The 13,597-nt window shown below is 32.9% G+C and overlaps 1 protein-coding gene across 6 annotated transcripts; it reads right to left on the bottom strand.

Moving 5' to 3' along the window:
- Nucleotides 1-809: 809 nt before the first annotated feature.
- LOC114305635 (disease resistance protein RPV1) lies at nucleotides 810-6,997 on the bottom strand. 6 transcript variants are annotated; one of them, XR_014329357.1, is made up of 7 exons: nucleotides 6,886-6,997; nucleotides 6,182-6,720; nucleotides 4,068-5,169; nucleotides 3,347-3,781; nucleotides 2,206-3,261; nucleotides 1,479-2,103; nucleotides 810-1,277 (listed from the first exon to the last, which is right to left on the bottom strand). XR_014329357.1 is itself a non-coding variant. In XM_082868641.1 (6 exons), exons 2-6 carry the CDS (start codon nucleotides 6,706-6,708, stop codon nucleotides 1,537-1,539), a joined length of 3,687 nt encoding a protein of 1,228 aa, XP_082724767.1. In that variant the 5' UTR covers nucleotides 6,709-6,720; nucleotides 6,886-6,997; the 3' UTR covers nucleotides 810-1,536. The 6 variants fall into 6 exon arrangements, 3 of the variants coding, with proteins under 3 accessions (XP_082724767.1, XP_028106555.2, XP_028106556.2); XR_003644432.2 differs by lacking the exon at nucleotides 6,886-6,997 and having other exon boundaries at nucleotides 6,182-6,857; XR_014329358.1 differs by lacking the exon at nucleotides 6,886-6,997 and having other exon boundaries at nucleotides 1,479-1,859; nucleotides 6,182-6,857.
- Nucleotides 6,998-13,597: the final 6,600 nt, after the last annotated feature.

Here is a 13,597-nt window from a genome sequence, read left to right as displayed (position 1 = left end):
ACCATAACCATTACCACCCCAATATCACCACCACGACACTATTCCTTCACCTGCACCATTAATGCCATAACTACTACCATCCTCACCTGCTCTAACGTCATTAGGGGTGGACATCGTCCCGTTGGTCCACCCAACCCACCCGGTCAAGTCGTATTTTTGTAAGACTTGAGAACGTTGTTTTAATCCATAGAGCCGAATTGGGCCAACATTTTCAACCCAAAATATTAATAGATTAGGCTTGGGATTTATACTATTTAATTAATTATTCATTTATTTATTCATAATATATTAAAATATTTTTTTTTGTTAGGATCGAAACTTTATCTTTATTGATTTTATTAAAACTCACATTTGTGGTAATGTATGATTGAATTTAATTATAAAACATTTTAATTTTTTTTTAACATATAGCCCAATGGGTAGACTCGAAATTTATAATTATTTTTTGAACTGGGTTTGCATAGATATAGAGACCTGATGTTAGGACCGGGTCAGAGTTGGGCAGACACAAAATCTCCTATTATGTATTGTCGGCCCAGCCCAATGTTTGTCCACCCCTAATCGTCACAACCACAATATATAGATTGAAAGATAAAAGTTTAAAAATAATAAATAATATATTTTATTTTATTCATATTACATACTTGTTTGAGTTATCACTTAAATTTTTATCAAATATTTTTTCAAACTTAATATTTTAGCAGTAAGTTGTATCAAACAGCAGTAAATTAGCCAAAGAGAGAGCTTTAAGAAAAAGCAACATCTCAATTAGGTTGTTACATACCGTAAACCAATTGTGAGCAAACACCTTAACCAAAAACAAAGACAAAAGAAAATGAACATTATTGGAAAGAAGAAGCAAGCAAAGCATAAGCAATTGCATCGAAACAAATTACAGAACACTCTCTCAAACTAACTAATCAACAACAAAATCTTCTGTCAAGCGACTAAGCAATAAAATCCAACTAGAATAAGAGCAAAACCAAGATGAATAGCAAGTCATTAGCAAACTATCTTCTCCAATGAATGAATTGACTCTATAAGCAATTGCATCAAAACAAATTACAAAACACTCTCTCAAACTAACTAATCAACGACAAAGTCTTCTGTCAAGCGACTAAGCAATAAAATCCAACTAGAATAAGAGCAAAACCAAGATGAGTAGCAAGTCATTAGCAAACTGTCTTCTCCAATGAATGAATTGACTCCCCAGAGAGCACATCCATCTCCAAACCAAATAAAGCAGAATACTTCCTCTGCCATGCTTGAAACTGACACTGGTTAGCAAAGCACATATCAGTAATTCCAAAGTAAAATAAATAACCCAGTAACAACTTCAACAAATGCTGAGAAAAGAATGAAAATTCATTGTAGTTATTCAAAATCATTAACATCCTGAAGAATATCTAACATATAACATATTAACATCGCACAACATAACAGAATTATAAGGAGAAAGAGCAAGAATTATTGCCTACCAAATCTCTCACTAGTCCCGAAGCAACCAATTGCCAAGTTAGTGCACAAAGATTGAGGTTATAGACCGTCACAAATCGAACAATTCAACCAATGATCGCCAAGACGGATGACTTTTTTGCTCGCCGGATGTACTGTAGACGCATTTCCAGGAACAACATTTCCATAGAGAGAGAATTGTAATTGGGATGCTTCTTCACTAGTTGATTGGCTACTCTTCTCTTCTTGCTCCTTGTACACAAGGTGGACTCCGAATTCCTTCACTTGAAAATCTTCATTTCCAACCACTGAAATATTTAGTTCATCCCCACCTTCCAATTGATTTTCAAACTTCCAATAGCTTAACCACATCAAATCCTCATCACCTTCCGGAATGCCAAAAACTGATGGGGAATGACTCCAAATCAGACTCTTCGTCTTATTATTGATAATAGTATGTGCGTTACTAATGTAGGGATATTTTGTATTATTGGAAAGTGCATAAATAGAACACACACTCAAGGCTTGAATTTTGAAATGCGATGGCACAATAAAAGATATTGAAGATCCTGTATTTTTAAGATTAAACCAAGTTGGAATCTCGCTTCCCGGAAGATAAGCGTAAAATATATGTCGACCATGACACCCCTGTACCAAAGAAACCATAATTTAACCCTTGCAATTTTTTTATTTATTTTATTTTTGTTTATTTTGAGAGAGAGAGAGAGAGAGAGAGAGAGAGAGAGAAACCTGTAGGGGAAGCTTCATTGAATTCTTTGAGTACAGGCTTGAAAGCATAACAGTTGGGCTTCCCATGGATCCTAAGTTGGGCAAGCCCAAATTATTCATTATCTCCACGTCAATAATCCCTATAGGTTCTAACTTGAACTCACCCATAATCTCAATTATATTGTCCCACGTACCATAGACTAGCAATGGTCTCCAGTAGTTTTTCACAACAAATTGATTCTCCCAAGTGCTACTATATTCCAGGGTAAATGGACCTGGATTAAACCCACATTTTGAGTAGTACAAATCCTTCAAATTCTGCCACATTATATATGCATCGTAAAGATGCTTTAATTCTATGGTTGATGGAAATGATTGAAATGTTACTTTCGCCACCAATGTACATCCAACGGCCGACAGTATTTTCAAATTTTTCTCCACTGTAAGTGATTGAAGCCTTTCACACTCATCTAATTCAAGGATCTGAAGTCCAGTAAGACCTCCGATGCAATTCGGGAGGCTACAAATTGGATTATTGCTCAGATTTAATATCTGCAATGAGGATAGGTTGCTAAGATCCTTTGGAAAAGCATCCCCTGATAAATTGCAATCCACAAGACTTAAGTGTACCAAAAACCGTGGTAAAAGAGCACATGAAATTTCTACACTTTTTCTTGGTTTCGATAGAGAAGGCCAGATGAATGAATACCATGGTTTGACCTCCTTAGTGGTAGAGAGTAATTGACTTGCGGCAATTCCATTTGCATTGAGCTTTGTTAAAGAATCCATAGTCCCTATGTCTAGTGGCAGTTCCTTAATATTTGAGCAACCTGAGATGTCAAGTGTTTCCAAAAATTTAAGCATAACAATGCTTCTTGGAAGCTTCCGTAGATTTTTGCAATCTTTTAAATTTAATAAAACAAGTCTCTGAAGGTGTCCAACAGATTCATGAACCTCTACCAGCCGTGCACAATTTTCAAGTATTAGTCGCTCAAGATTGGGTACTTCCAAGAAATCAGGAGTTTCGAAAAGGCAGTGGGAATGACTAAGATCAAGGATTTTTAATGATTTGAGAAACTGTAAGAGAAAAAAAAATGTTGGTTATTGTTTCTTTTAACTCTCAAACAAAATTGAAATGAAAACAAACAAATGAGTAACATACCTTGGTTCCTTCCCAAACCTTTTGCAAGTTGCTATACTGCATGTCAAGAACAACCAGGTTATCCAAAGGGAAATCATCGCATATAAAGTTGAAAGAGAATCCGTGCCAACACAACCATCGTAATCCTTTCGGAAAATTTTCAAAGCTTCCATTGACTTGTAAATTTTTGAGTTGCAAAAGTTTTAGTTTGTGCATCCTTGCAAATGCATCAACTTCCAAAGCTATCTTATCTGAATTTCCCGGAGCAGTGCCTACTGTCTGCCAGGAAAAGGTGCCAAAACAAAGTCTTTTAAACGAATTTCCTACATTTGACAACAATGTTGTGCTAAGGAATTCTTCAAAATGACATTTTCTTTTGATACCAAAGACTGTCCTGTCATATTTATCCTCCAAAAAATTCATATCAAGTTTGAGGCCTTCAATCTTTCCCGTCCCCTGACAAAGAATGAGAGAGATATGACATTGATCAAGAAGAGTAACACTATACAAATAAATGTTTTGCACAATTACTTTCCGATGCACCAAAAAAAAAATTATTTTGTACAAAATTCTCATACCAAATGATATGTAACTTTCATTTCAAATGAAAACACCACCAATGTAACTTGTGAATTTTTTATTTTTTTTTTGGTATGAAGTTTCTAAGTTTGGATCATGTTTTGATAATAAATAACTACACAAATACATTCAAATATAAATGAGGAGTAGGATTTATTCTTACAGTATTTTCTCTCAAGACATTGAAGGAATCTTTATGATTCCATAGTCTACTACGTTCTCCCAGTTCCTTAGGTGATTCTTGGCGAACAATTTCTCTTCCCATTTCTTGAACCAATTGATGCATCACAAGCTTTTTGCGTTCATCAACTGCTAACAGACATCTATCAATAAGATTTTGAATCCCAACTGTTGTGTAAAAATCACATCCATCTAGAATGGTAACTACCCAATCTTCATCCATCCCAACAAAAAAACAAGCAACATGGAGGAATAAATTTTTGTCATGTTCATCTGGTAAAGAGTCATAGCTTATTTTGAGCTTTTCAACAACTTCATAATCAGGGATTGCTTTCAATTTTTCCAATTGACTTTTCCAAACATTTAAACTTTTTCCTGACAAAGAAGAACCCAAAACTTTTATAGCTAGTGGAAGCCCTCCACAGTATTGTACCACCCTTTCTGAATCCTCTATGAAACCATCAATGGGACGGTTTTTCCCAAAGGCATGCCAACTAAAGAGCTCTAAGGACTCACCATAATCCAAAATTTCAACCTTGTGAATGTGGCAAACTTCATGAGCCCTTAGCAACCGCTCACGCCTAGTAGTTATGATGATTTTACTACCTTGAAAAAGCCAATCTCGCATTCCAAGTACTACATCTAATTGGTCCATTGTATCCACATCATCAAGAATTACAAGAACTCTTTTGCAACATAATGCATCTTTAATATGAACAATTCCTTGATCAACACTGTACAACTTTGTCTTTCTTCCCTTTAAAATGTCTGAAAGAAGTTGTTTTTGTAATTGAAGTAAACCATTTGGTTGTTTTAGAGTTTCTCTTACATTTGCAAGAAAACTACTACCTTGGAATCTTGAGAAGTTCGAATTATATAGAAATTTGGCAATGGTTGTCTTCCCTATTCCACCTATCCCACAAATTGCAACTATACCAACATCACTACACTCATCTTGTAACCAAAGCCCAATATTTTTGGCTCGAGAATGCATTCCAATCAAGTAGGGTGAATTGCCCAAGATTGTGCATCTTAGTTTGTCTGCAACCACTTCTACAATTTTGTGGATAAATTTTGACTCGAATCTGAAGATAAGATCAAGATTTAAAAAAATGCACAATAAGAATGCCATGACTAGAACTTAATTATAAATTTTCATGCAATAATGAACAAAATGGCTGTGTTATTCTCTTTAGTGAAACAATTGGATGAGTCCTAGATGAAAAGGAAAGGGTTTTCACAATCATGGTTGTACATCAATATTCTTTTTTTCTAATATAAATTGTTTTATGTGCTTTGTAATTTTTTTGGTTTATTTGTTATTTATATAGTAAGCTAAGCTATTAAATTTTTTGAAGAATAGTCTAATTTTTTTTCCAATAAAATTTTTAGGGTTAATTATACCAAAAACCCCCCTCAACTATTAGTAAATATCATTTCCCTCCACAACTATGAATCAATACTTTTCGACCCTTTCAACTATAAACGTGTATCATTTTCATCCATCTAGACCACCTCTAGAATTAGTAAATTTGTATGATTTTTATACTTAAAGAGGGTCAGCAGGTACAGATTCATAGATTGGGTAAAGTGATATACACTTAAAGAGGGTCAGTAGGCATAGATTCATAGATTGGGTAAAGTGATATACACTACTAGTTGAGGGGGTCTGTCTTGGTGTACTTGACCCAAATTTTTATGGTTGCAAATGAATAACTTCATATCATCTTTTCAAATAGATTAAAAGGGAGAAGCATACTCAAAATATCGTAGTTAATAAGTTTGAGTTTTTTTAGAGTGCTACGAAGAACGTCTTGTGAACCTATACCAATTTGAAAAAGAAATCGACTTGTAGTATGTTGGGATATTCCCTCGAGGACAATTTAACTCCTATATTTAAAGGTTAACCTCTAAAAATTAAAAGATGTCAAACTCATGTATTTAAAAAAAAATAAAAATAAAAATAAAAATCATCTCAAATTTCGATTAAATAATTCTTAATCTAAAAGATCCTCGTATGAAATGCTCTAATTATGAAATCCCAAAAAGGGTGGTGCAAATAATGCCTAGCTAAAAGAGGACATAGGAGGAAATTACCCATCAACTTGATTTTGTAAACTCATCCCTGCTAAATCTGCAGCTTCTTTGAGTGCTGCCCTCCAGTCTTGTATCTTGCCTTTCCATTCATCTTTTTTTTCAGCCCCTTCTGTACGGAATCTCTCTTCATGCCTCGTGAATGCTTCTTCGAAACTTTCCATTTGGTTCCTCACATGGGATGGATCCACGTGATAGAAGACAGGTAGCACTACATGCCCAGTAGTCCTTCTACGTTTGAGGATCATTACAAGTTCATCAAGACACCAGCTCGAAGAAGCATAGTTTTTTGAGAAGACAACTATTGAAATCCTCGACTCTTGAATTGCTTTATGCAATTCAAACTTAATAGTTTCTCCTCTTTCAATCTCGTCATCATCTCTAAAGGTGCGAAATCCTCTATGCTTTAAAGCTGTGTAGAGGTGGTCAGTGAACGTCTTGCGAGTGTCTTCACCTCTGAAACTCAAGAACACATGATAACTACATGGAGAATCTGAAGAGGAGGCATCTTGGGCTCTAACAATCCCCATTGGATTAAAGCTCTGCAAAGAATTAAGGACAGAAGAGCTATGAGATGGGATGAATGCTATCTGTCAAGGCATCATATATATTTTATAGATGTAACTATATGTAACCATACATCGAAAAGGAAGGACTGGATAAAAAATAAAATAAAATAAAGGTGAGGAAATGCTCCCATAATTTACCTGTTGATTTATGATTTATCCTGAAAGCTTCAAAGCGAGTGTGAATGGGCATTTTAAGGACACCTGTTTGTGGACATTTTCGGCATGGAAGAAGCTGATTGGAAGTTGGGGTAATATATATATATATATATATATGAAAGGGGGTACAAATGTGTGGGAAAAGTGGTTAGATAAGCAAAGTTGGACGCAAATGCTGAGAAAGTGGAGATTTTTATTTTTATTTTTTATCAAGTTCAGAATATTTTACATAATTTTAAAACTTGAAAGGGTCTATTTTATAATACATTTTTTTGAGGGGCTTATATCATGTATAATTTATGATATTTTTAGTCATACCTAAAAAAATATAATAGGTCATAATTGAACGTCATTTGAAACATAATAACAACTCTAATAAGTTATAACCAGCTACCAGAATGGGTCACATCACCAATTGAGTCATAACCAAAACATCTTGAATCATAACTAAAATAACAACAATAATAACTAAATCATAACCAACTCTGTAATTAGTCATAATAAATACCACAATTTTATTTTTAGTGGCAAAGAAAATTTTGTTTGATGAAAATTCAATATACATAGAAAACAATTGATCAAAACCAAAGACTACAAAACTTGTAAGTGGATATATATATTTTTTAACTAGGTATAATTGTAAGTGGACATATAGTACACCTCTTTTTTGAAATGTGTATCATGGAATTTTTCAACTTAAAGTTATTTTGAATTTATATATATATATATATATATATATTTATATTTTATTTTGTAAAATGATATTTTAAAAATACAATTTTAAATTTTAAATTTTGTTTTCGACTTCAATTAATTTATTAAAAAAAATTAATTCGTAATCATGTTTTGAAAATATACTTCAATATAATATAGAAATGAGAAAATGAGTAAAAAAAATTACTTAAATTTTAAAAACAAATTTTGACTACGAGTGTCTTCACCTCTGAAACCCAAGAACAATTGACAACTACATGGGGAATTGGAAGAGGAGGCTTGTTAGGCTCTAACAATGTCCACTGGATTAAAGCTCCACAGAATTAAGGACAAATGGGATGAATGCTATCTATCAAGGCATCATAGATATTTTATAGAAGATGTATCTATAATGTTTTGAAAAGATGGTCAAAAATTAATTTTTTAACTTTTTTTTACTGTTTTGTATGGCATATAATGTGACTCAAAATAAGTTATAAATTGTTTTTTAACTTTTAATCATGCTCCTAAAATGGGCCTATATCTAACCATATATCTAAAAGGAAGAACTAAGTAAAAAATAAAATAAGGTGAAGAAATGCTACCATAATTTACCTGTTAATTTATGATTTATCATGGAAGCTTCAAAGCGAGTGGATGGACATTTTAAGGAGTAAATGCTACCATAATTGATTGTTGACATTTTGGGCTTTGAAGAAGCTGCTAGGAAGGTGGGAGTAATCAAAAATAATAATAGTCTATAATATACCAAAATTATTTACAGAATATGACACACCTTTTATAAGAGGTAGGGCTATCCAATCCCACCCCTTTTGAGAGGTATGTGTCTCGTTCTGTGTGTATGAGTCGCCATACACCTTAGTACATGTTCCTCGCTGAGGGCATCCCCCAAGAGCGGGAGATTTCGTGACATTTCTGATTAGCTGTCTTGTATTTCTAATAAGTTGTTTAATATGTTGAATACTAGACATAATGGGCTAGTTTATATCGATCATAACCAAATGATTATGAATTACTTCTATTTAATAGTGAAAAATCTAAAAATTCCATAGATGTTGATTTGTGATTATGTATCAATTTTAAGCAGTAAACAACAATCCTAATTAAATAATCAAGACAAATCGACACAACGATTTTACGTGAAAAAATCACAATTGGACACCTCCAATTGTGATAAAAAAAATTACAGGCAACAGCCACAAAACAATCCACTAAGAAGATATAAAGGAATTACACAGGTATACTCTCAATTACCTAGCAAATCCAAGCCCGAATTGAACCAACCTCTATGTGTCTCTTCCAACCCCGTCTTCACCTCGGAATTGTCTTGACAATGAGCCACTCCAGAATCCACCAAAGCTTCAGGCTCAAATTCTTCAGAATCCACCGAAGAACAACTCTCTCTTTTGTGTAGAACAAACAAATAATCCTTTGATGTATACTCTTTAAACCATGAGTTGAATACTCAATCAAAATATCAAAAAAAGCTAGCAAAATATCCCCAGATATAAACCCTAGAACCCAAGAAGAAGATCTGGAGAAGTAATCCTAGATTTGGAGCAACTTGAGAATTTATAGAATCTGAAATCGCGAGGTCCGCTCGAGCATGGGAATTGACGCTCGAGCGGGGACACTATATGACGTGTTCCAAACCAGGATGTACGCTCGAGCGGGATTTCGACGCTCGAGCGTAAAAACACAAATCACAGTATTTTTGCAGACACGCATACTTCTGGAAATCACCATTCTCCGCTCGAGCGGGGGAATGGACGCTCGAGCGGGGAAGCAACTTTGAATGCATTTTTGCATTTTGCTTCGGGGGCGCTGCCCCTCGACCCCGCCGTGGCGCTGTCCCCTCGACCCCCGCGAGCTGACCGGGCAGCTCGATCCTCGTCATAATCAACGAAGTGACAATCTTGAAAGAATTAACATCACAAAACTTCTCTGCACGACACAATTCGGGTTAGATTCGCATCTAAACATTCATAGTCTCACGGAAATAAAAAGTGCGAAAATAAATACAACTTAAAGGAATTTTGTCAAACGGGATTGCCAATAATAAAAACCTAACAAATAGAATATTAAACTCGGTAAGAAGATAAAATCTCAAATCACGGATTTGTGTTGCACAAAATCCATATCCATGCTATTGTCATTAAACTACTACAAGATCAACAATTCCATGAGCTTAGGCTTCTATCATTGACATAAAAACATCTCCTTCCATGTCTTCGGATACAACCCATAAAGGTTTGCCCGTTTTAGCACTACTCTGGGCAAGGTTAGACTGATACTGAGAAAGTGGGGATTTTTATTTTTATTTACCAAATTCAGTATATTTTACATGATTCTAAACTAAAAAATGTCATTTTATAATGGAAAATTCTCCAGTATGCATGCACACCATATGCAATCCTATCATAAAATTGCCTAATTCTTTAAGAACTTGTGATTTCACAAAAATGTGTAAATTGAACATAAATTTGCATTAGTCTTAAATTTTCACGAACTTACTTAAATTTGTATTTAACTTACGTAATTTTATAATAGGGTCGCATAAGATGTGCATTGTACACCGGAGCATTTTCCTTTTATAATACACTATTTTTTTTGGTGTGTATATACATTATGACAATTTGTAATATTGATACGATAAATATTATAATTAAATTATGTTTAGTTGTAACTTAAAAAATATATATATAATGAGTCATAACTAAATACAATTTAAGATATAACCAAATATTGTTTTTTTTCATAATTAAAATAATAATCACAATAGCTGATAATCAATATCACAATGTATTATAACTAAGTCATAATCAACACCAAAATAAGTCATAACCAATAACCTGGTCAAATTGTACTTTATGTTCTTTCATCAATAATAATTTATATTTTGCTGAAGAAAAAATAAAAAAAGTTTACAACCAAACATCACTTGAGGCATAACAATTATAATAGATCATAACTAACACCGTATTGAATCCAAATAAAGTCATAACAAACACCACAAACACACACAAAATATATATATATATATATATATTGAGCAACAAAGAAAATTTTATTTATCGTAATTAAAAATCACATAAATTATAAGTGAACGTATGATACATGTCTTTTTTAAGGTGTGTATTATATAATGTTGTTACTTAAAGTTATTTCGAATTTCTTTTATATATATTTATATTTTGTAAATTTGTATTTTTAATATATAATTTAAAATTTAAAGTTGTATTTTCGACTTCAATTACTTTATTAAAAAAGCCGTAATGATGTTTTGAAAATATATTTCAGAAATAAGTTAAAAATTATTTAAATATAAAATATAAATTTCAAAAAAGCATAAGTTTGATAATAAAAAAAATGGATAAATTACAAATACACCTCTTGAAGTTTGCTTAAAGTACAGATTGTCCTATGTGGTTTAGAAAATTACAAATACCTCCTTATTAGAATTTTTTATTTAACAAAATTAACTAAAAAAAAAAATTCATAATTGCTCTCCTATATAATAATAAAATTACCTAAATTATTAATTGAAACATATTTCTAATATTATTAAAAACGGTTAATTGACTTAATGATTTCTTAATAAAATGAACGATTTTTTATGAAATTAGAAACCTCAGGAGATGGAATGTAATTTTCAAAATCACAAAAGGTGATTTGTATTTTAATCAAAGCTCAGAAAGTATATTTGTAATTTACCTTACAAAAATAGTCAAAAAGTGAGATTGGACAAAAGCAGGGTCGGTGGTCAAATTGAATTTGGGGATGCTATTGCGCAGCCTACGCAGCAGCATCTGTTGTGCAGAAAAATAGGCTCATTTTTTGGTCTATTTTGATAATCCAAACTGTTTACATTTTAGAATACATCAAGTAGAACATGTCTGTAAAAAATTAAATTAATCGGATATCGTTTGCCCATTCATCCACTCACGTTTGTGTTCATCTTAATACTTTAAATTACAATTATTATTTATTTTTATAGATACAAATGTGAGTAGATGAATGGACAAACGATATTCGATTAATTTAATTTTTTATAAACATGTTTTACCTTATGTATTCTAAAATGTGAATGATTTAAATTATTAAAATGAATCTCGAAATTAACCCATTTTTCCGCACAACAGCTGCCGTTGCACAGGCTAGCATCCCAATTCCAGTCGTCGAATCATAATGAAAGAAGTGCAGGTAGGAAATTAAAGGAAAAATTATTAATTGCTCCCGGATGTTACGCGACGCTACTTTTTACAAATTATAATTTATTATATCCCTCGTATTCTCTAATCATTCAACGTAAATTTATGAATTTCATTCCCACTATCAAATTTAAAGAGGAAATACACAACAACTTCTCGAATTAAAGAGGGGTTGGCCTAGATGAAGATGCTGAGAAAGAGAGGGTGGGAATACACAAGCACAATAGCTGCATTCACGCTGAGTCACTGACCAAAACAAACGAAACTCGGAAAACTACTATTAAAAAAAATGTCAAAGTCGAAGTCAAATCAACCAACTCTTATTAAAACATTATTATTTAAGTTTTAAAATGAGAGGTATTTTTCAAATTTAATAATGTGACAACTAATTAGAATATTTAAAGTAATATTTTTTATATCTCTTATAATCATAAATCAAGCATTTCACTTACACATCATTAAATCTAAAAAATTAATTAAAAAAATAGACTTACATATTATTTTCCTTATTATTATTTTTAAAATAAAGCCCTCGTTTGGCATAAAGGTTTTTGGGGCTAAAAAGCTAAGATAGTTACAAAAAGATAAAATAACTTAAGAAGTCAATAAGATAAAATATCACATTCAAACCATAATCATTTCATTTTTTTCTCTCACAAAAGTCAAAAAAGCTAAAAGTCTAATCCAAACAATACTTTTTAGCCCTAAACTAAAATAGCAAAAATGTCAAAAAGTCAAAAAACCAACCTGCATCCCAAATGAAGTCAAATTACATTAAGACATCATTAACTATTAATGAATAAGCGCAGTAAGTTGTCTTGGACTAGACTGTGTTTTTCGGGCTCGTGTGACCCATTATAGATCTCATCTCAATGATTTAAATCGTTCATTTTTTTTATTTGCCAATATCCAAATTTTAAGTCAAATTTAAAAAAGATGACAGCATCCTATAGTCAATTTAAAATATCTTTCTTATTCAGAATCGGATATCTTATCCATTTGAGGGCATTATTAAGATATTATAATTAATAACCAATCTTGACACACCTCTTTCTTTTTTTGCATTTTTATTATACAACTCCAAAGAGAGTAGCTAGGTCTAATAAGCTTTTGTTAAAAAAGACTATCAATTTCAATTCTGCATAATTCCAAATACTCGGATTTCATCTTCTCGTATAATCTAGTTGATCAAGTATGCACTCCTCCGAGCGTCATTGCTTTACTCCCTGAAAACACAAACGTGAGCTAGCTGGCGGGTGTGTGCCGGATACCTCTCTGATGCCTAAGTCAGCAAAATAGACAAATAGACAAAAGCTCTGTGTATTCGAGAATCAAAGTTGTGTTACCTCTACATAGGTTCTGTTGTGAGCTTTTATAGATTTTGCCTGGCACAATCCTAATAGGACTCTTATTCCTCAATGTAGAGTCCTGCTAGGAATCACGCTTCTGAAAGATAATGCTTATCCTTCAACACCCTCCTCACTACTTAAACCAAAGTGAGATGGTTTTACCACGACTGGATAACAGTATGACCGAGCTAACACTTGCCCTTTGACATACTCAATTCGGTGATTCTATACGCAATGCCTAGCTCGGTCCTTGTCCATGTACACCTTGGTTCTAGTTGTTCAAACCGAGCTAACTGCAGCAGTCCCTCACCGGGCTAACCAAGATGAGGTCGATCACGCAAGGCCCAAGCTCCTCAATCCATAGCTCAGTTCGAACTTTGCCTGGGTCAAGCTCGTTAGCTCTAAGACCGAGCTATATCA

This window comes from Camellia sinensis, chromosome 5 (genome assembly GCF_055761805.1).
Source record: "Camellia sinensis isolate YWXY chromosome 5, ASM5576180v1, whole genome shotgun sequence".
NCBI classification, from domain to species: Eukaryota; Viridiplantae; Streptophyta; class Magnoliopsida; order Ericales; family Theaceae; genus Camellia; species Camellia sinensis.
The sequence above is the reverse complement of the archived record's forward strand: the minus strand, read 5'-3'. Positions and strand labels throughout refer to the sequence as shown.

Bases quoted from the DNA above. Each gene is read 5' to 3' on its own strand.
- LOC114305635 (XM_082868641.1), bottom strand. From the start codon at position 6,708: ATGGGGATTGTTAGAGCCCAAGATGCCTCCTCTTCAGATTCTCCATGT. The intron at 3,262-3,346 runs GTATGTTACTCA...TTTCTCTTACAG, and splicing joins AGGTTTGGGAAGGAACCAAG to TTTCTCAAATCATTAAAAAT. The intron at 2,104-2,205 runs GTTTCTCTCTCT...TCTTTGGTACAG, and splicing joins CAATGAAGCTTCCCCTACAG to GGGTGTCATGGTCGACATAT.